General features: G+C 36.2%; 1 protein-coding gene, 1 long non-coding RNA gene and 1 pseudogene across 2 annotated transcripts; all 3 read left to right on the top strand.

Moving 5' to 3' along the window:
- LOC132067090 (probable aspartic proteinase GIP2) lies at positions 1-1,544 on the top strand (annotated as a pseudogene).
- Positions 1,545-11,954: 10,410 nt separating this feature from the next.
- On the top strand, positions 11,955-12,759 carry LOC132067089 (uncharacterized). Its single transcript, XM_059460223.1, has 3 exons — positions 11,955-12,293; positions 12,391-12,444; positions 12,544-12,759. The coding sequence occupies exons 1-3, from the start codon at positions 11,955-11,957 to the stop codon at positions 12,757-12,759; spliced, it is 609 nt and encodes a 202-aa protein (XP_059316206.1).
- A 7,017-nt stretch (positions 12,760-19,776) lies between these two features.
- Positions 19,777-23,838, top strand: LOC132067111 (uncharacterized). Its single transcript, XR_009417018.1, has 3 exons — positions 19,777-19,991; positions 22,533-22,655; positions 23,569-23,838. It is a non-coding gene; the product is annotated as an uncharacterized LOC132067111 (long non-coding RNA).
- The last annotated feature ends 257 nt before the right edge of the window (positions 23,839-24,095 follow it).

Below are 24,095 nucleotides of genomic sequence, written 5' to 3'. Positions count from 1 at the left end.
ATGTCACCGTCATTAAACCAAAGAACACCCCTTGTGCCAGTCAAACTTACTGTCGATCTTGGTCAGCGATTTTTTATGGGTTGATTGTGAAAAAGGCTATGTTAGTTCATCTTATAAACCTGTCCCTTGTGGTTCTATCCCGTGTAAACGTTCACTATCCGGTGCCTGTGTTGAATCATGTGTAGGTGCTCCTTCACCAGGGTGCAACAATAACACTTGTTCACATATTCCTTATAACCCCTTTATTCGAACCAGCACTAGTGGTGAACTTGCTCAAGATATTGTCTCAGTCCAATCAACTGATGGCTCAAATCCTGGTAAATTTTTATCAGCAAATGGAGTAGTTTTTGACTGTGCTCCTAATTCTCTTCTTGAAGGACTAGCAAAGGGTGTTAAAGGAATTGTTGGACTTGGAAACAGTTATGTAGGATTTCCTACTCAATTGGCTAATATGCGTGTACCCCGAAAATTTGCTATCTGCTTGAGTTCATCCATAACTTCTAAAGGAGTTATGTTCTTTGGTGATAGTCCTTATGTTTTTCTTCCTGGAATGGATGTTTCAAAAAGACTTGTCTACACCCCACTTCTTAAAAATCCTGTTAGTACATCAGGTTCGTACTTCAGGAGAGCCTTCGACGGACTGCACTTTATTGGAGTGACATCCATTAAAATAAATGGTAATGTCGTGCCAATAAATATCACGTTGCTGACCATCACCAAAGATGGCAAAGAGGAACAAAAATAAGTACTGCTGAACCTTGTCTAAATTAGAGACTTGATTTACAATGCTCTTACAAAGGCATTTGTCAAATCGCTTGCTAAGGTTCCAAGGGTGAAACCCGTGGCTCCTTTCAAGGTGTGTTATAATAGAGGAAACCGAGTTGGCAGTACTCGTGTTGGTCCTGGTGTTCCACCCATTGAACTGGTGTTGGGAAGCAAAAATGCTACTACATCTTGGACTATCTGGGGTGCGAATTCTATGGTGGCCGTGAATAATGAGGTGCTGTGTCTTGGATTTGTGGATGGAGGGAAGTTGAATTTGAACCAACAACTTCTATAGTCATTGGAGCACATCAAATTGAAGACAACCTTTTGCAATTTGACATTGCTAATAAAAAGTTGGGTTTTACTTCTTCACTCTTGTTTGGTCAAACAACATGTGCGAACTTCAACTTTACATCCAAAGCTTGATGGTCTTTCCCAAAAACAAGTGGCGCTTTTGGAATATCAGATTCGGATTTTAGTAGTAAAAGTAATTTCTTTTATTTTCCAGAGGTTGGAGTTGGCCAAGAATAAATGCACTCCTGTTTGCTTTTGGTTGTTCTTTTCGTGCCGGTCATAATGGTCTAGTCAATTACTAAAAACTATTGGTGTGTAAATTTACTTTGCTGATGGCAATCAACCTTGTCTGTAACTTCTCAAAGCTCAATCATCAAATAAACAAATTACTTTTGTTAGTTACTTTTGTTCTTTTTGAAATGTTACTAGAGTAATAAGCAAATGCTGCTTTTCTTGCTCTAGGAGCAAACTTGTCCCCTTCAGGTAAGTTGAAAGTTGCTTGCATAGCATAAACAACTGAAGATCGTTTAGATGATCTATCGTGAAATTGGACGATTTTGTCCTTCAAATGCGATGGTCTTTAATTTTTGTCTTTCAAATAGTTTGGTCTTTCATTTTTACCCTTTAGTAGTCGAACTTATGCCTATCTGGACATAATTTTTTTAAGGGCAAAAGTCATGCGCAGGGGTGGCTCTAAGGCTAGGCCAGTGAGGGCACTGCCCAAAATTTGAAGGCCCCAAATTTATTTTAAACTCATATGATTATTATTATTATTATTATTATTATTATTATTATTATTATAATAATAATAATAATAATAATATACTATCTAATTTATATAATAATTATATAAATAAAAGCGTTACATTATATTTTTTTGTTAGTTGATTGATGTAATTTTATACCAATAAGTTCATAAATTGTGATAATTTTCTTCACATTAGTTAGTATATTTGCTTCACTCAATTTTAATTTTATTCTTTTTATATAGGAATTAAGTTATATACATCAACAACATACTGAATTTATTGTACAATCTTTTGTAAAACTGCATGAACACATAAGCATTCATGCACTGGTTTCCTTTTAATGTACTTCAACATATTATATTAGGTTATTTACAATTTATTTTAGATAACCAACGAGTCTACTATTAAAATGAGCTGCAATTATTGTTTAAATTGGTCAGAAAGTGTAAATACTTTTGACACTGTTAATGTTTAAAACTTAAACTACTACGTTATGTACGTTCATTTCTTCTGAGTTCTGGACCTCAACATCCGATAATCCACCAGTTTATTCTTTGTACTCTTCTTCCTAGTTTTTTTTTTTTTTTTTTGTCCTAAATGATTAATTTGTTGTTTAGAAAGCAAATTTGTTTTATAAGCCAAATTTGTTTTATAAGTGTAAATTTTTTATAAAATGAATTTAAGTCCTCTCAATTGAATTCACCTTAGGCCACGAGATCCGTTGAGCGGTCCCTGGTCATGCGGGGCATAACTTGTGAAATATAATGATGCGAAAATATAAACTTATGCTTCACTAAAAATTTATTTATTATGAGGAACAAAAATTAAAGACCAGCGCAAAACAGAGGCATAAGTGCCAATGGCCCTAATCTATTTTGTCCAATTTAAAATAGATAGGGGTGGAAAAATTAACCCAAATTCATTTAACCCATCCAACCCGCTAAGTTTTAATGAATTTGGGCTATAACGATTTTAAAAATGGGTTGATTTGAGCTAGCCTAAGTTCATGCATCAGAGATCATCATCCCAAATCTAAACCATCAAATGAGCCCAAACGGAGGCATCAACTGCCCTCTGTTCAGAAGTGTAACAACTACAAAATGTGATAACATTTTTTAAAATATTTTCCTATTTTTAATTTTTAATTTTTAATTTTTTAATTTTTTTTTCGTAAGAGTCTAAGATTATTTTTGTTTTTAGCTTGTGTTCTAATCTAACGACGCCATGAATAATATTCATATCCATATTATCTGTCGGTTAGTTTATTTTTCATTCGTGCTAAGTATGAGTGGGTCTGATATCTTAAACGTTTTTGTGTAATCTATTTTTGACCCGCCCACATCCGACCGGACTCGTCCGTTTGCCACTCCTAATTATGTATATGACAACCATAAAAATATATAAATAAGGCACATCGATAAAACGTAGGAATCTGACAAAATCATTATTCATTACTTCAACATTTAATTTTCTTTTGACTTAGTTTTCGGATGACAAGTTAAAACAGTTTCGAATAGAATTTATGTATTGATAAATAACGAGTGAATATTTAATAGTGAATATCGTTATTATTTGTAGTGAAAGCATACGCTTGATTTTTTTTTTTTATATATCCAAAAGGTATTTAGATTTGATTTTCAAGACATCGTTTATTTGGAAAAACATGAGTGAGAGAATGTTTGCAATCAACGAAAAGGATATCGATATTCTTAGTTTCTCAAAATATTTGAAAAGTACGTTAAGTTGGACGGGTTGAATTATGACCCATTATTTAGCCCGTCTTGACTGAGCCCATCTCAGCCCAAACAAGCTGTGGGCAGATCGAGTTGGGCGTTGGCCCATCTTGACCCGCTGAACATCATCCCGGACGGTCCATTTACCACTCCTAAACATAAACATGCCATATGGGGTCTTGCAATATCCAGCCCTAATGTAGGCAGTCTATTGATCAAATAAACTAGACTCTTGACAAAAATCTCCCCATAACCTGATTAATGTTCCACTTTTGAATTCTAGTGCCCTTCCCACATCCAAAACATGTCTATGTTTCTTTTCAAAATCTCATTTTGTTGCGGAGTGTAAGTATACCCTGATGTAAGATCTCAAGAGAAGCTAACAACTCATAATTCTGAGAATTAAAAATTTTGTCCCAGTGTCAGATCTTACAGTTTTGACATTCACAGCAAACAGAATTTTATGGAAAGAAAATTCTTCAACACCACATAAACCTCACATTTGGACCGTATCACCCAAGTGTATCTATTAAAGTCATCAACAATAATAACAAAATGTTTCATATCATATGTTGAGATTTTATAAGGTCCTCAAATATCCAAAAGAACAAGCTGAAAAAACAGTTGATTCACCACTGTTAGTAGGAAACTGTAACCTGAATTATTTTGTTATAGGGAAAACATCACAATGTTTTGCTTTATTATCACTAAATTTGTTGTGAAGAAATGGTATATGTTGAATGGATCTTATTTAGGCATGTCCTAGCTTGATGTATTACAATGTAGTAGTCTCTGTTTTCCTTTTCAAAATAGTTGCAGTTGTTACCGTTGCCCCTTCCTTACTTATATATAGACAGGCGCTCTACCAATTCTCTACCCCTTGCCATTGTAAAGCACCTGCAACACACATCAATAAGATAGAAGAAAGCTGAACAATTGTGATCTTTTGTAAGTTTGGGTACTGACAATAATTTGAATTTGAAGTCTGGTATATGTATCATATTCTTCACACTGCTCGTAATATAATTACATTTCATGTGTATTATAACATATTTGTTTCACATAGGTAGTTGAAATCCATTGTGGATCTGCCTTCCTAGATTCTTAATATTTTTCAGTATTTCCTTATTACATGTGATTTCATGTGTGTGTTATAACGTATTGTTAATTGCCTGATGTTTATTGGACAATAGATTATTGTCTCCCCATATGTTTTTGGACAATCCTCATTTCAAGATCCAACTTTTAGGATTGAGTTCAATCTAAATTTTATTTTCTTAAGAAAAACTATACTCATATATATCCTTGTCATCGATCACTAATGTAAGAAAGAAGACAAATATTTTCTCTCTCCATGCTCTCGGCGCACGGTAAGTGATAAGCTCAAGTGCAGTCTTGTTTTGATGATTGTCAAACTGATTCAAAACCAGATTGAGACCTGGTCTGTGATTTGCTCTCTGTGCACCTAGCACGGTAAGCAGAGATAGCTGTAAAGCCGAGCTACTCACTACAAGTACAACAGTTAAGCTGGCCTATGCTTTAGGTCAAATATTGAATGAGTGGTCTCTATCCATCCCACGTTCTTCCTACTATATATATATATATATATATGACATATTGCAATATATTGGCAGCACTTGGAAAACCTAAAAATCACTCAAAAGGTGCAGTTGTCACAAGACACTCCAAGTGTTCAACAAAGCTAATCTCAATCCGAAGGATCTGTAGACATATTGTCACGCCCCAAAACCCACCCTAGACGTGACCGGCATCCGACGTCATGAACAATATCGGAAGAACCTTATAAATCAATAACGTCAAACCCTTTTTCGATAATCTTTCATTTATTTTAATTAAACAAGTGATAAAACAACTAAATAAAATTTAAGATCGAATTATGAAACAAAACCGACGGAAGTCAAATCAAATACTTAGTTAATAAACGTGGCACAAATGCCCCAACGAGTCATATGAGACTCCAACACACTACCCATAATCTGACAGCTATCTAAGGAGCTTCTAAGATAATGAGTAATGTCTAAATCATCGAGACGCAACCCGAAACTAAAATACAAAAAGTAAAAATAGAATGGTGCCCCACGAACAATCATGTGAGCTCATAGAATAGTCTCGAAAACAGCAAGTTCTCTTAAGTCATAGGCGTATCACGAACCTCCTCCTCAATGATACCTAACATACCATAAAAAACAATAATGGTATGCCTGAGTACTGGGTACTCAGTGAGTGTCTAAGGGGCACTAGTTAACAAAACAAGATATAATGAATAAAATCAATAAAATGATATCAATGATAATAACAGTTCAAACCCAGGAATAAAGTGAGTCAGTAATATTAAAGAGTCATCAAAGAATCCAACAATGACAAACACATTAACTTAACTCCTTACCATTTACCGGAATGAAGTATTTCATTTCGGCGAGATTCACTATTACCACAAGCCACTCACAAAGCGACAAGATATGAAACAAGCCGCTCATGGGCTAATCAAATTACGAAATAAGCCACTCGTAGGTGATTAATCAATGATACTCCGGGTTAGGAAACCACGGAGGCTAATCGTCCTACGAACTGCACAACAATAGATACTCTAGGGTTAGGAAGCGGCGAGAGGCTAATGCGTCCTCTGAACTAGATACTCCGGTCTAGGAAGATACGGAGGCTAATCGTCCTCACCAAGACTAGCACGGCCAATAGATACTCCCGGGCTAGGAAGCAATTGAGGTCAATCGTCCTGCGGATCGACACGATGGAGATACTCGGGCTAGGAAGCAACGGATATCAATCGTCCTGCGGAATCGACACGGCAATACTCGTATCGATATGTTAGGATCCATAACTGGCTAATCGTCTGCGGACTAGCACGACTTGCCCGTACAGGCCGAAACACAAACAAAATACAAATAATGGCATATTACCCAATCATCAATCATGGCTTAGAGCTGAATCTCACTTCTCAAGTCATCATCTTAAAATAGAGGCATTTCAAATCATAACCGATTTAGAATCTTATCCAAATCTCTTATTCAATTTTCAAGTTCAAGAAATCCTTTCAACAACAAAACAAGTTTAAGGTACAACCTTTTGAAAAATAAGTTCAATCATCCAATATTGGGAAAAGCGAGTTTCACAAAGTACTATAGTTCATATAAAGTTCGATGCGGGCTTGACCCTACACACGCATGACCTTTTCTAAAAGAATTCATATTTAATTCCAAAAGAACTTCCACCAAACAAGAGTTATAACTTATACAAAAATCAAGGAAGGATTCTCAAATACAAATCATGCTTTCACAGTATAAGTGTACTTCAAAAGTAGACATACTTCTAGAAAGATTTTTGGGAAAATCTAGACATACTTCAAGGAAGATTTTGGAAATCTAGACATACTTGAAAAGACTATTTTTGAAATATAGACATACCTCAAATCCCGCTCAAACGCACTTTCCAAGACTCAATAATCACACTACAATGGTAAAGATTAGAACTTGAATAGTTTCTTGAAGTTTTCTTAGAATTTCGAAAACTAAGGCTTTTCGCAAGCCTTAAATCTTGTTCTTGAAGCTTATGGAAATCATTGGTGGATTCTAACCTTTTTTTTATTCTATACTAGTTCAAACAACAATAATAATCTCATAAAAGCAAGAGTCTTACCTTTTGATGGAATCCCACACGCCTCTCTTCTTCCTCTTCTTGAATTTTTCAATAACTTAGGGTTTGGAGAGATGATTTATGATCAAGAAGGGATGAAATTTGGTGTGTGATTGATGGAGATTGAGTATAGACTCACCTTAGGGTTAGAGAGACTTTTTCTAGGGCTCTTTTCTTCAGAAAAATAGGTTTAAAACGAAGTGGGAAATAACACAACGAAGTAGGACTTAAAGAAAATCCGGAACCAGAAAAATAACCTTATCCATGTTGAGTCCGAGTCATGGGTTCAGCACTTGATCATATCGTTTTTTGGTCTGCAGATGTGTTTTTAAATGCGGGTCATAGCAAACGCGCGCCCAACACATTTTAAGACAATTGACATTTGACTCGATCAAGTAAAACGATTATAACTCCCTGTACGTAGCTCCGTTTGAGCCCCACTTTATATGGTTGGAAAGGTATTTCAGAGGCCTACAACTTTCATTTTATAATTTTTGTCAAATTACCAATGTAAATACCCTAAAAATGGACATAAGTGCAGACTGTCTCAGATTTAGACGAATTTAGAAGGCCTTAAGAACTTCACTTTTTGGTTTGACTTCAAAACGACTGTTTATCACCTGAATTCATCCCCAATGGATTCATATGGCTAAAATATCAATTTAATACTAGTTTTCACACATTCACACCTAACTCGGATTTACGGGATGTTACACATATGATTTTTGACCCTCCCCCGGGTGTTTCACCTTCTAGTGTCTAAATATTTCTTTTAATTTTAATTTTGATTTGTCGATTTTATCTATTTTATTTAGTAGGTTTATTTACGAAAAAAAAGAGAACAAAAATATTCACTATTTTAGAGTACAAGTTTTTTGTTTAAAAGAAAGAAAAATTACAAAAAATAGGTTTTCTTTTAGTCTAGTTTTTTTTTTTTTTTTTTTTTTTTTTAAAAGTTAATTATATCTTTTGGATTTTTCCTTAGTCTAGTTATTTAATCTTTGCTTAGTTTTGGTTTAAAAGTAGTTGATTAATATATTTATTTTAGTATTGTATATATCCTTTTAATGAAAAAGAAAATAAAAAATGGAACCAATGATAGCCCGCCACTTGGCAAAATTCCACCCTATCCACCCAAAAAAAAAAGTACAATCCACTTTGGGAGGGGAATATTCCTTTCATCCTTCAACATATTTTTATTCATATGGGCATTTTAAAAAAAGAAAAAAAAAGGAATAACACACTCAAAACCCTAAACTAGACACCTACAAAAAGCTAAATATAGAGACACACATCAAAGAGAACAGCCGTAACTGTCAGGGGATTAGCAATATTTCATATAAATTTCCTAGAGGAGACCACATACACTAATCTGCTTTGCTTCATTCCAAAAACATAACGACCGGCTCATTCTTCATTGCCTTGAATACATGAAAATGCCATGAGAATTTTGGCATACTACAGTAGAAAAATAGTTTTCTTTTCACACCTAAATCCATGAACAAAGGTCGAGTTTTCGGTTCGTGGCTCCGGCGCCTCTGTTTCAAGCTCTCTGTCCGCAACTTAAGAACTAAGAAGGGAAAAATTGCGGATTTCATATTTTGGCATAAAGGTCCAATCTTTACCTTGTTCTTGAATAATACATGAAGTTCCATGCTAAGTTATGCAATCAATTGAAGTTTGACCAGATTACTTTTATTTTAAATAGTGAATATGATTATCACGTTTAGCTTGGGTAGCATGATGAAGTTGACTGCTAAGTGCTAAGCATGGATTCCTTGTTTGGCATAATGTTATCATTATTTCTTAAAGTGATTTGTTCATTTCTTGTTGCTGATGAGCATTTAATGTTGTAACAACGTGGATAGTAACAATTTTTAACCAACTGCATGCTTATATGTTTAGGTGATTTTGATCTTAATATGATGTCTTTTCATTAGTGTGTAGTCATTGCTTGAGTTCATTTTAGCCATGATTTAGTTCTTAATACGCCGTGAAGTTTCAGTTGAATTAGAATCTGCCACGTGTTGTCAATGAAATTGAAAATTGGCTTAAAATAAGCATTGGACTAACTTACGATTGTTTTTAAATTGGACTCTACGGGGATATTACCTTAAATTTCGGGCCTAGGCTAATACGAAGGCCTAGTTAATTATTAATTGTGAGCGAGCGATATGGGGTGCGGATTTATTTCAAATCCCATTCTAAAATTAAAAGAAAGGAGTGATAAAAACATTTGGGAGCAAGATGAGTTGCGAATAACTTCAAGACTCATTGTTAAGAGAAATACTCGAAAGAGAGTTTGTTGGGTTACGACCCAAATCAAAAGAATTTAGAAGTTATTAATTAATTAATTTAAGTGATAATTGATGATGAAGTCGGAAAGCGCTGCTACTAACGAATCATTTCAAATAAAATTTACTTACCATATTCGAAGCCGAATTAATTGGGATGGATAGACTTTAAGCACGCTAGATGCTTATTTAGGCACGGGAATTGGGACGTCCATAAATGCCTCAAAAGGCGCGAGAGCCACAAAATCGAAATTTGCGATGAAGCGGAAAGCGCTGCCATACGCCATACATTAATAAGATAAAATAATTATCAAAAGCGAATAAAAGGTGGACCATAGGTATTTCAAGGCTCATATGCATAAACTTTATCTAAAAATTTAGTTAAGCTCAATATTAGTTGATAAAGCGACTGTGTTAGAACCATGAGACTCGGAGAATGCCTAATACCTTCTCTCCGGTCAACAGAATTTCTTACCCGGTCTTTTATTTTTGCAGACCAATAAAAAGAGTCATTTCCTTTTTATTAGGAATTCATAAGGTGACTTGAAACACCAAAACTCAATTTCAAGTGGCGACTCTGTAAATAAATAATCCCTTTTCAAAATCGTCACTTCAATTGGAAAAACCCTTTAATAAATAAAACTCGTGTCCTTCTGGCGAGAAAAAATGGGTGTGGCGTCTCTGGCGACTCTGTTGGGGAATAGCCAGAATTCGAGCTTTGATATGTTGACAGTTATTTAGCTTTATTTAATTTTTGGATATCATGTTGGCCTAATGTGCTCTTGGCCCGCTTATTTATCACTTCGATATTGATTGAACTGTTATAAACTGTTTTCTTCCGCACACCCATTTAAGTCTTCTGGCAGACACTTCACACACTATGCACTCGGAGATGCGATTACGCTCTCGAGCCTTTCTCTGAGATACCGGAGATATGTTTACGCTCCTGGGACGGATTTTATAGTCACACATGCTTTTGGATGGGAAGGACAAAGAGTGAGGTTGGAAAGCACTGCTTCCGGTAAACTGTCCCTTCCCGACTCGAGTTGTCCCCTTGTTTTACCACGGGACTCGGGGAATGCCTAATACCTTCTCCCCGGTCAACAGAATTCCTTACCCGGTCTTTTATTTTTGCAGACCAATAAAAAGAGTCATTTCCTTTTGATTAGGCATTCATAAGGTGAATTGGAACACCAAAACTCAATTCCAAGTGGCGACTCTGTAAATAAATAATCCCTTTTCAAAATCATCACTTCAATTGGAAAAACCCTTTAATAAATAAAACTCGTGTCCTTCTGGCGCGAAAAAAGGGGTGTGACAGGATCTATTCCAACACTGAAGATGCTTTACTCTCTTAGTTTGCATTAAGATTTGTTTATGTGCTTTAACTTGTAAACCTACTCTTCTCTTATAAGAAGCTGTTGTAGGTATTTCAAATTCTTAGTAGTTGTTAGATAGCTTACCTTTCAATCTATTAAGTGGTACACTAGGCTAGAGTTAGTCTAAGTGTATTAGTGGTCCTTGGCTAGAGTTAGTCAAGTGGAGGTGCTTGCAATCGGAGCATTACAAGTGAGCAAGGACTATGGGGGTTAGTTCTTAGGTTGCATAAGCGTTATTGTAAGGGTGAGGGTTTATGGGAGTTAATTCCTAGCTTACGATAGAGTTGTAACCTGAAGTTGCTTATGTAGTAGAGTTGAAATCCTACTGGGGTAGGCTGTGATTTTTAATCTCTTCAGGAAGGAGTTTTCCACGGTAAAATCGTGCCTTCTTTACTTACTGTATTGCATAAGGGAATTGGTACACAACCAGATCCCTCATATACTTACATTTGGTGGACACAGCTTGCAAATGAGTGGTATCAGAACAGGTGCTTTCTAAAAGGTTAACACCTAGAAAGAATCTATAAAATGGCTGCTTCACCCAACACGGAAGAAGTTCAATCCTTCGCTAGGCCACCCAGATTTAACAGAAAATACTATGGGTGGTAGAAGACTAGAATGCACGACTTAATCATTGCTGAAGACTTAGAACTGTGGGATATCCTCTGTGATGGTCCCTATATTCCAGTACACATAGGTGAATATGGTATAAAGACCACTGCCAAAATAAGGAAAGAATGCAATGATGCTGACAGGAAAGCAGTGGAGAAAAGTTATAAAGCAAGAAGATCCTTGTGTGTGGAATAGGACCTCATAAATACCATTGCTAAAGAGATCTGGGAAGCTCTTCAAACTGCCCATGAAGAAACAACACAGGTGAAGAACTCCAAGATTGACATGCTCACCACAGAGTATGAAATGTTCAAAATGAAATAGAGATAATATATTCATGATATGCACACTAGATTCACCTCTACTATAAATGAGCTTCATTCTGCGGAGAAGTCATCACCACCATGGCTTGGTAAGAAAGTTGTTGATGTGTTACACGATTCTGAGACAACAAGGTAAATGTCATCTCCGGCCAAAGATCTCAGCACATTGACTGTCGATGAGCTCATCAGAAACCTTAAGACATATGCGATGAAGATGTCTATGCAGAAGGAAGAAAAGAATGAAATCAAAAGGGAAAAGAGTCTAGCTCTCAAAGCGGCTAGGGAAGATTCAAGTGACGACGAATCAGAGTTGCAATATCTCACATGGAGATTCCATAAATTGATTCGAAAAATTGGTGGAATCCAGAGGATGGGAAGCTTCAGCAAGAATCTCAAAAGAAATGAATATTCTTGCCATAGGTGTGGAGACCCTGGCCACTTTGCTAAAGAGTGCCCTCTAAACAAACGGAATGCAGTATGACGAGCGCAGAAGGAACTAATTGCCTCGTAGAAAGTTCGAGAAGAAAAGGAAGCTACCAATCTTTGTGATAAAACAAGAACTTGTTGTGTAGAGGGATTCTTCCAGTGAGTCTGAAGAAGATGATGAAAAAATGAACACATCAATGGTAACCATATAAAATGAAGCCTCTAAGTATGAGTCAATTTTTCCACTCATGGAAAAATCAGATTCAGATAATGGTGATGAGAGCAATGAAGACGTATAGGTAAATCTTTTTGAGGTAAAGAAGAACCTGAAAGCTTACTCTCAGAATAAACTCAGGTCGCTGTTAGGCATGCCAATTGATGCATATCATGCCCTTATCGTTGAGAAAGGTGCACTCGTTCATAAAATTGTGATTCTGAACTCGAAAGAGACAAGATGTAGGTGTCAATTGGAGAGATATGTTGGTGTCAATTGGAGAGATAAGGGAACAAGTTGAAGAGACTAATCAGCTGAATATCATGCTAGAAAGGGAATTGAAAGGGATGCAAATGCGCATCTTAAAGGAAAGGGCGAAGCGATGGGGAAGCTCACTTGGAACTCAAAGATGAACTCAAAAGGCAAAGCGAGTCTCTTGAGATTGAGAGAAGCAAACTATTAAAGGAAGACTTGAATAGAATTATGTTTGATCTTGACAGAGCTCTCAAGTGGACGTGGTCTTCTGATGTGATCACTTCCATGTAAAAAAGTAAGGGAAATGATAAAGAAAGAAGTGGTTTTGTGAAAGAGAAGACCCTCTACAATCAACACAGCAAGAATGTCTCCACCCCTGAAAATTGCTTATGCACATATTGGGGACGAGCAAGTCACTACAAGGAGTCTTATGAAGCAAGAATCAAATCGGTTAAGAGGAATAGAGAGTTTATCACAAGGAGAGTAAGTTTGGGTACAAAATAAACTGCCTCTCCGAAAGAGGACCTCGAAGGAGAAAGGGGAATGTGATGCACTTTTTGGGTGAAAAGGAACCTGATCCATCCCTTCTATAATTATAAAGGACCCAAGCTGGTTTGGGTTCCTAAATCCAAACACTGACATCTTGTGTAGGTTGAGAAGAGAGAGAAGAAAGGAAATAGTAAATTAATCCTCCGAATTAACTTGAGAAGTCTCTCCTCAAAGCCTTCAACAGGATGTGTCATTGTCATTTAATAGAAAGGACACATCTCAATACCAGAAGCTGCAACTCAAAATCCAATCACTCCTAGGGAAGCAAGAAGGAAGATAAGAAAGAGGAAAAAATAGAGTGTAAACATGCTGGGTCAAAAGGTGGTCGTGACAGAAAAAGGCGTATGCATACATGAGAAGTACAGTAGTGCATGAACAAGTTTAAGTTTTCAGAATTGCTGCTCTGCATGGTCTCAAAAGGAGGATGTGACAGAAAAAGGCGTATGCACACATGAGAAGTACAATACAGTGCATGAACAGGTTTAAGTTTTCAGAATTGCTGCTCTGTATGATCAAGATTGTCCAAAGACCCAGCCTCCCAGTGACTCAGGTACGTAGTTCTCTCAATACTTTCATATGTCTTTTAACTAGTTAAAGTAATAAGTCTGTCAAACGTCTCCCACCTCAAAAGTAAAAAACAAACACAAATCTCGAATCGACGCTTTAATTCTAAACTAATACCCTTTCTCTTATATCCACTCTTAACAGTCATCCCTAATAGCTTAATAGCAACTACAGGATCTCACGTGTGTTCACCGTCAATCTCTCTCTCTTACATAATGCCTTCTTTGTTCACATCGCCTCCGCTCTCTTTCCCGATGCTAAATGCGTCTAGTGTGACATGCGACATCTAACCAAAGCAAAATAGTTCTGTGTCATCATCCTCATATGATCCAACCTCCTCAGACCACAATACCATCGACTCTGTTTCTCTTGGAGTCGGCCAACAACGAGAACTGGTGGAAGTCCACGTCTACTATCCATTCTGCTACAGTCTACTCTGTCAACCACACTACTCCATTGATAGTCTTGAAAATTCATACCTATCAATATCAAACTCATCCCTTTGGAAACAAAAAGTTCTTTTTGGAATGATGATTAATACAAGCCTGGGGGAGGAGTAGGTATGAAAGAATTGATGGAAATGCTAGAATTTCAAAATTGTACTCATCTTTTTACTCCATCGGCTCCTTGCGTGTACAAAACTGAAGTGGATGAACTGTATGCAAACTTATGTCACCTTGATAATAGAACATTGGCTCTAATAGTAAATGTGATAGATTTTATTTTAAATGAATCAATGCTGGCAAAAATTCTAGGAGTACCAGCTGTAGGGGTAAGGGAAGTGATTGGAAGAGTTTCTACCTCCTTAAAAAATGTGATTATTAAAAACGGATCATCAACTTGTACAGAAAAACTCTTCAAAAGAGAGATCCACCCTGTCTATCAACTAGTCATTGAATTTATGGACAAAGTGCTCATACCAAGAACTAGAGGAAGTGCTAACGCACTCCAAAGACATTTGGTTCTCATGGAAGCTCTATCGGTTTTGGAACCGATCAATCTAGCAGCCATCATGATCTGACAAATGATCAAAGTAGTGCGTATTAGGAAAGATGAACACAGTCTTCCCATGGCTTAATCACGACAAAGTCTTGGGGAACTAAAATGCAAGAACTGGAAAAGAAACTTTAGGAACAACAGAGAACACACTCTTTATGGCTAATCTAGAAGATTGCGAATGTGTCGCCGAAGGAATGGGTTCCACCATCTCTGTCCTGACCGAAGCCTTAAAAGCAGTAAATTAAGAAATTGAATAACTAAACACTGAGAATGCTCCCCTGAAGGATCAGCTGAAAGCAAGAGTGGAAGAACTCCGAAACCAAATGCTTCAGGATTAGGGTGAAATTTTTGATAGAATTGATAGGAATTTTAACTATATAAATCATTCCCAGTAACCAGCTCCTTAAATTTTTCCTTCCTTTCCTTTGTTGTCTAGTTCTGTGCTGCTATGTGATGGTACAAAATATTGGGCATCACTTGAAAAACCTAAAAATCACTCAAAAGGTGCAGCCATCACAAGACACTCCAAGTGTTCAAAAAAGCTAATCTTAAACTGAAGGATTTGTTCCAACACTGAAGATGCTTTACTCTCTTAGTTTGCATTAAGCTTTATTTATGTGCTTTAACTTGTAAAATTATTCTTTTCTTATAAGAAGCTTTTGTAGGTAATTTAAATTCTTAGTAGTTGTTAGGCAATTTACCTTTGAATGTATTAAGTGGTACACTAGGCTAGAGTTAGTCTAGGTGTATTAGTGGTCCATGACTAGAGTTAGTCAAAAGTGCGGTGCTTGCAATCGGAGCATTGCAAATGAGGAGGGACTACGGGGGTTAGTTCCTAGGTTGCATAAGCGTTATCATAAGGGTGAGGGATTATGGGAGTTAACTCCTAGCTTACGATAGAATTGTAACCTGAAGTTGCTTATGTAGTGGAGTTAAAATCCTACTGGGGTAAGTCGTGATTTTTAATCCCTTGAGCAAGGAGTTTTTCACGGTAAAATCGTGTCTTCTTTACTTACTGCATTGCGTAACAGAACTGGTACATAACCAGGTCCCTCATATACTGTTTGGTGGATGCATAGCTTGTAACGGTTAGTAAACCTGCGCCGCTGGTGGTAAACATAGGGAAAGGAGGCAAACATACTGGAAAAAAATGTAGGCAAGGTCGCCCTCCGAAAGACTGGATTAACGAAGGAAGCAATAGTAGAGGAAAACCAAAAATACCGGAGCATTTTGGAGAAAAAGGAACCACCACCATTAAGATTCTATTGGAGCAAAATACTCCAACTACAGCGGTGGGGCTCAACACTACTCTTACCACTGCAGTGGTGGGGAGCTCTACCTCGACGAACAATGGTGTATCCAAACGGCTACTATTGATGCCTCCTAGCCTAATCGATAGTGATCAGATAAGTGGTTCTCCGGTGGTTTGTGCAATACAACCACTAAAGCAACAACGTAATGAGGTGAGTGCAGATCCTAATACTAGGGTTGCCAATATTAATCCATAACAGGCTATTGAGCCTCCACCTGACACGGCATAGCGAACCTCGCACCCATAGACCTTGTGGAAGAATAGACTTGCGGCGAATGGTATGGCGCTGGAATACATCCCTCCAAAGATAGTAAATGGACAGACGGTGGTGCAGTTAGAGCAAGAAGAGCTCTAGGAGAAGGTGGAAAAATGGAGTAGAGAACTAATTGCTTAAGTCATTAAAGAAACTCTCAGAGACTCTGATGCACATGAAAAGATACATAAATTTGAATTGGGCAAATGTTGTTACACCTTATCTACACTATCATGAAGAGGGCTATTATCTTATCAAATTCAAAACCACTGATGATAGAAATGAAATTTTCTATTCTGGCCCCTTAACCATCAACAACAAACCCATAATTTTGCACCATTGATCCCAGATTTTGATTTCTCACAGCAAATTCCCACAGAAATCCCTTTATGGATCAAATTTCCTAGATTGGCTATTCTTGTTGGGGAACAAAATCTTTAAGTAGAATACCTAGTGCTATAGGGAAATCCTTGTTTGCGGATGAATGCACTACCAATCAAACTAGAGTTCATATGCTAGGATGCTTGTGGAGGTTAATGTTACTAAATAACTTCCTAGTGAAATTCCTGTGATTGATCCCAAGGGCAAAAAGTTCCAGCAAGTGATTACATATGACTAAAAACCTGAGTATTATGACAAGTGCTTGACTATTGGTCACAAATGCCAACCTCAAGCACCCCTTGTAGGTGTACCAAATAGAAGAAGACTGAGCACTAGAGTCCCTCAGGAATGGAAATCTAAAAGTGTCATTGAACCAGGCTTGGCTCCAGTCCAAGCAATGCCGCAAGCAACTAGTGATCTTCCAAACAATGAGCTAGCTGGCCCAAGTAACAAACCACATTTCTTGTCCCAACAACAGGATACTACTAGTGTTATCATCAATAGCAGAGGGGTTGTGGTTCAAAACAAAGCACGAAATGTCACAATTGTGGCCAGGCTCGCCGCCCCAGAACTTTCCCGTTGGTGTCCCCTCCCCCTCCCCCCCAAATGGAGAGTGACAAACAGGGTTCCCCATTGAGTAATAGTGTCCTGAACTTACCTCTTGATAGGGGTGGACCTAGTTATCAGTGAATTGGTTAATTTAGAATGTTAGGGATGTGAATAAGAGGTACAAGTAGAAGGAACTTAAGCAGTACCTGAGGAATAAAAAAATCACAATAGCTGGCATAATTGAAACAAGAGTCAAGGAGTACATAGCCAAACATATCTAATGTTGCACCTGATTGGGACACATTAAGCAACTATACAAAAGCAAGTAATGGAAGGGTCTGGTGATTTGGGACCCTGCATGGTACAACATCACTATCATCAAACAAGGTGCTCAGTTTATACATTGTAAGGTCATTGGAACAACCAACCAAGTCGACTGCCAAATGATAATAATCTATGGGTATAAAACAGCTGATCATAGGAAAGCATTATGGGAAAGCCTAGCTGATTATGCTACGGGTGTCAATGGTCCATGGATCATAGGTGTGATTTTAAAGCAGTGTTGCACATCATGGATATGGAAGGAGGTAACACTATCACCTTAACTAAAACACAAGATTTTTCTGACTGTATCACAAACTTAGTGCTTAATAAACTCAACCGGAGGGGTGAATATTTCACATGGATCAATAAACAAAATGAAGCTGACAGGATTTATAGTAGGATTGATAGAATCTTTAGAAATGGGGACTGGATGATGCAGTGAGGGAAAGTGTCAATAGAATATGATCTTCCATATATCTTCGATCATGCCCTTATGCTTTTGAGACTACAGATAGGTTAACAACCCACTCAAACACCCTTCAGATTCTTCAACATATGGAATACATATGACCAATTCTTAGGACTAGTCAAGTATGTATGGGATCGAAAATTTAGATGGGGGAAAATGGAGGATATCTGGGAAAAACTGAAGGCCTTTAAACTTGCTCTACAGAAGCTGAATAATGATCATTTCAAAGGAATTACTATGCATATTGAACAAGCTAGAGTGGAATTGCAAGATGTACAAAAAGCACTCAAATGGCAATGCACTGAAACTTTATTGCACAAGGAGAAAAAAGTCTTGTAAAACTTAAAAAGATGGTCAATGATTAAAGAGAGTGTCCTCAAGCAAAACTCCAAAGCTAATTGGATCAAAATTGGGGACTTAAATACAAAGTACTTTGTTGTTGTTTTGATAAGATTCAACCTAGGGAAACTCTAGAAAAACAAAGAACAAGAAAATCAAAATAAAAAGGGGATGAAGAATAGAAATGGAAGAGGGTAGATGGATAGATACTTGACCCAAGAGCAAGAAATCTATGGACAAGAAAGGGTATACCAAATCCTAACCCTTCCAATCGGATTTACAAACCCTAAAACCTAAGCAATTCGAATCAACAAACGACTCAAATGAATCCACAAATGAGCAACATTGAATTCGATGAAAATAAGCAATTCACTTCACAACTAGGAAGTAACACTTGGTTAACCAACCAAACAATCTATATTAATCTAAAGCTACCAATTACAATATCTCATAAAAGTTTCTTCATCCAACATAATCTAAAGATGAAAATAACCTAAGTCTAGTATTTATACTAAGAGACTTAAGAGCTAGGCTAGGTATTACAAGAATGCCATTAATGAGGCAAGAGCCTTGTTTGGCTAGTTGGATGTTGGCTTGAAATCCAAAAAAAGGCTCCTCTTGCACAAATAGCCATCATCCAATCCTCAAGCTTGCAATTGTGACCCTTTTGCATCTATGGCCTTTCTTTGCACGTCTAGCCACATTTGCATTTATGTCCCTTTGCAACTCTGTGCTTTGAATGTTGGCCTTCTTTCTTGTAACTTTCTCTTTCATTCCCCTCCAAGCTACTTTCCATACTTCATAGGCCTTCTTATGGGGCTTTCGTGCCTCTCCATGGGGTCTTGATATCCTTTGGTCATCCTCACAGCTTGAATGGATTGGAGTCCGTACACTTGGTCTTGCAAATGTATACTTATGGGGACAAGTTTTTTTTCTGATCCTAACTAGTATCTAAATTAACGAAGGGCCCAAATCTAATCGCTGAAAAGATAAATATCTCGTCCTAATAAGCCCTATAAAATATTCTACTTGTCTTAATTAATTAATACCCCAATGCTCCCTTCTCTCTGTCTCTCGTTTTTTCCCCAAAATAAACCCTAACCTCTGCATGTCAAATTTCTCTCCAAAGCATGTAAAATTTCTAACAATTGACTCTTCCAAATTTCTCTCTGAAAGCGGAAGACTCATGACAACATCTATTTGGAATGGGTGAAGACTCACAAACCGACAATGATAAGAGTTGCCATTACGAGTTGCGACAAGAAATTTCTTATTTTAGTGAATACTGAGTGTATAAAGTGATAATATTTTGTACCAATTCTTCTTTTTTTTGGTGTAAGACAAGAAATTTCTTATTTTAGTGAATATTGAGTGTATAAAGTGATAATATTTTGTACCAATTCTACTGAATAATGATTGTTTTGGTGTAAGAGCTTAAAGTGGAGTATTGGGCTTGAGTTGAGGATGGTGGCTAGGGTTAGGTTTAAAGTTGAGGCTTGGAGCGTAAGGAGGATGAAAAATTCAAGCCCCCTGTATCAGGTATGCTCCTGTCTTCTTATCCAATTCATAAGTTCCCTTTTAAGATGTATTCATATGTTCTTTTTCTATTTGTTTTATAAGTGATGATGCTTTTTATTTGATAAAGAGATCTAATGTGACTGTAGTTTATGGTGTTTGGAGAATTTGAGTTAGATGGGTGTTTTGTGATCTGAAATAAAAGATCTAGGTTAGTGAATTCTTGCGTGTTTCTGATTCTGGGTATCAGCCATTTCTGGTGAATTTAATTATCTTGGAAGGTCTCTAGATCTTTGTGGAAGTCATTTAATCTGGATTGTAATTCCTTGTTCTTGCTTGCTCCTTTGATCAAAAGCTTCAATTTTTAGGGCGTTTTAAGGTTCTTATGCGAATTCAATTCAATTTTCTTGGAGGTCTACTGACATTCCTTTTAGTTGTTTTGTTTGTGAAGAAATGTGGGTAACTGATAAAGAAAAGAAATGGTGGCTGGGATTAGATTTAGTTGCATTCAAAGTATTTTTTTCTCCCCTGATATGTCCTTTTGAATGCAAGTGCGAGCAATTTTGTTCTTCGGATTGTGAGAGACCATCCTCAAAACTGATAAAAAATACTAAAGCTGATCAAAATAGTTATTATAGTAAAATAAGTTTGAGTTTTTATTAATCCAGAGTTAGATAGAACAACAAAAAAAGATCCTGCAACCAAATTTGACCTATTGTATTAGGAAAGGGAAATACATTCTTTGAAAATATAGATGAGTAATCTTGAGGCTGTACTTGACTCACTACATTTCCAGATCTGTTGCAGTATAGGTAAATGGATTAAAATTCATTTGGTGTCAAAAGATGGCTAGGAGGTTGGGATTGCTCTAACGAAAAATTTATATGCCTGAATGCACAAAACCTTATTAATTAGTGTCAAAATCGATCTCTTGTTAGAATGACTAAGATGAAACACCTTCTATATAAGGCCTTTTTTAAGTGCATGTTGTTACAGAGAAAGCTTCCTACAGATGATGAGATCAAGTCCTTTGCCTTTCGTTTTGCCTCCAGATGCTCTTGTTGGCTTAAACCTTGTAAGAAAACTATTGAACATATATTTTGTAGCAGTGATAATACTGCTTAAGTATAGCAGATTGTTTTTCACAGCAAGTGGATCTTAAGCATGTACAATGGGGTATTAAGATGATTCTTCTTAACAGGTGGTTTTAAGTACACAAAAATTCTTTTCACAAGTTGATTATACAATGAGTACTTGTAATTATGTATGCGACACTTGTGGAAGATGAGATGTGGTAGTAGATATAATCAAATCCTTTGGGTTTTGTTTTGCCTCCATATGCTCTTGTTTGTAACTTTCTTTTCTGAAGCGTCTATGGATATATGCGTATAGGATGCAGCATATAGATATAAAATCAAAATTTAATTGAGTTTCATTACAGAAAGATCGAGCACTTAGACCAGATCAAAGTGAAATAATGATTTCTATAGTAACGGAAATCCTCAAAGTCAAGGATCTTGAATAGATATAATTAATCGGTAAGTACTTATACCCTTCCTTCCTTCTATTGTACTGATGCACGAAAATGTACAACCTAATCGCGCGTAAATCAAATAATACAAAGACAATGAGAATAGTGCAAGAACCAGTTTTCTCTCTACAAGTTCACTAAATCTGAAGAACTTTGTTAGAATGTGTTCATATTCTGAATGTGTTCATATTCTGAATGTGTTAAAACTACAGTGAACATGCTTTATACTATTTCATCTACTCTTTACCTAGATATAAATTTTTTTCCTCATAAAATAGAGCATAAAAATGCACTGTTGTGGAAGTTATTTATTAAAATTGCTTAGTCATTAGCTATTAAAATGCATGTAGGTACTAATTAATGCCTAGACTCCACCTGCTTAGGAAAGGAAGAAAGAAAAGAGAGTTATGCACTTATGCCAAAATCTGTACAAAACTTATGTTCAACAATTTTTTTTTTTTTTTGATTTCCTCACTTAATAGTGTTTTGCCTTTGAGTTTGCAAAATAAGCTACTTCACCATTTCTTAAACATCAGTATAACGCAATTTATTCTCATTAAAACAACATTCTTTATCACAAGAAAACGATATACTGTATGAGTATTAGGCGAATAATGTATAGATAGAATATGGATAGGTTTAGCTAGAAAAGATTAACAAGTCAATTTAATTGGCACTTCTTGGACTTTAGCTCCTATTTGTCTCGTGATGAAATGTTTAACTAATGTTGACATATGTGGCCATCATAGATCTGATTTGAGGACTTTAACATGCACAAATGATAAATAGCCTATTTCTTCCCTCTTTGCTGATGTAAAATCTTTTTGGGCTTTGCACCCCAATTGGAAGCTCGATTGACAAGGAGATGGAAGCCTTTGGTAAATAATCTTAAAAATAATATCGATGACTCTTCTTTTGAGTCGATTTCAATTATTTTTCTGTAGTTTTAAGTTTCTATATTAAATAAATTTGAGGATTTATTTTGGAGTAGGATACATCCCTTATTACAACACTTCTGCTTCATGCATTTTCAGGTTTTTTGTCTTCGTTCGTATGTCAGGTTCCCATGTCCTCCTTTGGAGTTCGGCTCTCATTCTTTTGTGAAGCACTTCATTTCAATTCCCATGAACATAAAGCAGTTGACTAGTCTTAATTAGGTTTGTTTTACTTATTCTGTTTCAACTTCAATTAGTTGATACGACAAATGTAAATTTAGAGTTTTTTCTGCTGAGGTTCTTTTCTGTTTGATTATTTGTTTAACCTTCTGTTACTCTATTACAACAGTAAAATTAACAGGATATAATTGAATTGAAATACTTTATTTCTTTAAAGTGCAAAGTTGTGTGTCTTAGTAGTTTGATAAAATGCTCCCGTCTTTGAAGATTTTTGATAGAAACTTTCCAGCTACAGATTGATGAATAATCCACATCGCTGAGCATGTTTTTTAAACGATATGCTTATTACCATGTTAGTTCTTTTTCGATGCACTGCATTTTGATCAGTGTTACTTTAGTATTATTTGACTAAAAAGTACTTATCTTGGTATAATGTTATTTAAAAAATATTGATTAGGATCATACTCATACATATGATATTTATGCTTGTAGCTTTGAGATCTCTTCATTTTTAGGACACAGTTCGAAAGTTTTGAGTGTTTTGTGATAGTTCTGAACTTGGACATATCCTCTAAGCTATCAAGTTGCAGTTACAAATTTTGTCTTTAAGTTGGTAAATGTTTATGAGGTGTTTGCCTTTACATAGTGTCTATTGTCTGATGATACATTTAAAAACATTTCTTCCAAGAGCAAATTTATGTTTTTATGGCTGATAAAAGGTTGTATGATGCTAATGTTTAAGCACTTTCATTGTATGCAATTACATATGCTTTGGGATGGGAGAAAAATATTGTGTTGAGCTTTCAAATTCAAGTTGTTATGTAATAATAGATTTTTTATAATATTGATAACCTTGCGGAGATTTTGCAATAACAACTATATATGCAAGATTCAGGTGTTCCTCTTGTTGTTGTTATTTTTCAATTACTTAACAAAATCTACTTTTTTTTAACAGGGTTTCAAGAGTTGAGCTTACAAGTCTAGATGCAAGTTTTGAAGACTTCATACCTCTCGACGAATTCATTACCATTTTGCTAGGGTTGTCAGGAAAAAAATACATTTTGCTAGGAGCTTGTGCAAATGTTACCATGACTGATGCATCATGGTTATACGTTTAATAGTGAGATATTACATTTTTGGTGATTAATTATCAATTATGATATGCATGCATATGCGTATTTGTATAATAAAGTATGATTTTTATTGATCTTTTTGTTTATGTGCATGTGGTTTTCTATATTTATATCTTTATAATTCACATATAAATGACTGAAAAAGACTCGTTGAAGACCAGATTTTAAGAAGATTTTAGGACCAGTAAAACTGGTAGCTAAAATATTGTAGCGGCCCTTTGATTTATGCTTAGAGACCAGAAAAGCGATTGGTAGGGACCAGGTTTAAGGTCCCTAAAGCACTTTTAGGGACCAGAATATTACCAGTGGCAAAAAACGCTTTAAGGACCAGTTTCTCAATCTCGTCGCT

Source organism: Lycium ferocissimum, chromosome 8 (genome assembly GCF_029784015.1).
Source record: "Lycium ferocissimum isolate CSIRO_LF1 chromosome 8, AGI_CSIRO_Lferr_CH_V1, whole genome shotgun sequence".
Classification (NCBI taxonomy): domain Eukaryota; kingdom Viridiplantae; phylum Streptophyta; class Magnoliopsida; order Solanales; family Solanaceae; genus Lycium; species Lycium ferocissimum.
The sequence above is the reverse complement of the archived record's forward strand: the minus strand, read 5'-3'. Positions and strand labels throughout refer to the sequence as shown.

Coding starts and splice junctions, on each gene's coding strand:
- LOC132067089 (XM_059460223.1), top strand. CDS start 11,955: ATGTCATCTCCGGCCAAAGATCTCAGCACATTGACTGTCGATGAGCTC. Junction 12,294..12,390: donor CTCTAAACAAACGGAATGCA/GTATGACGAGCG, acceptor CTTGTTGTGTAG/AGGGATTCTTCCAGTGAGTC. Junction 12,445..12,543: donor AAAAAATGAACACATCAATG/GTAACCATATAA, acceptor GAAGACGTATAG/GTAAATCTTTTTGAGGTAAA.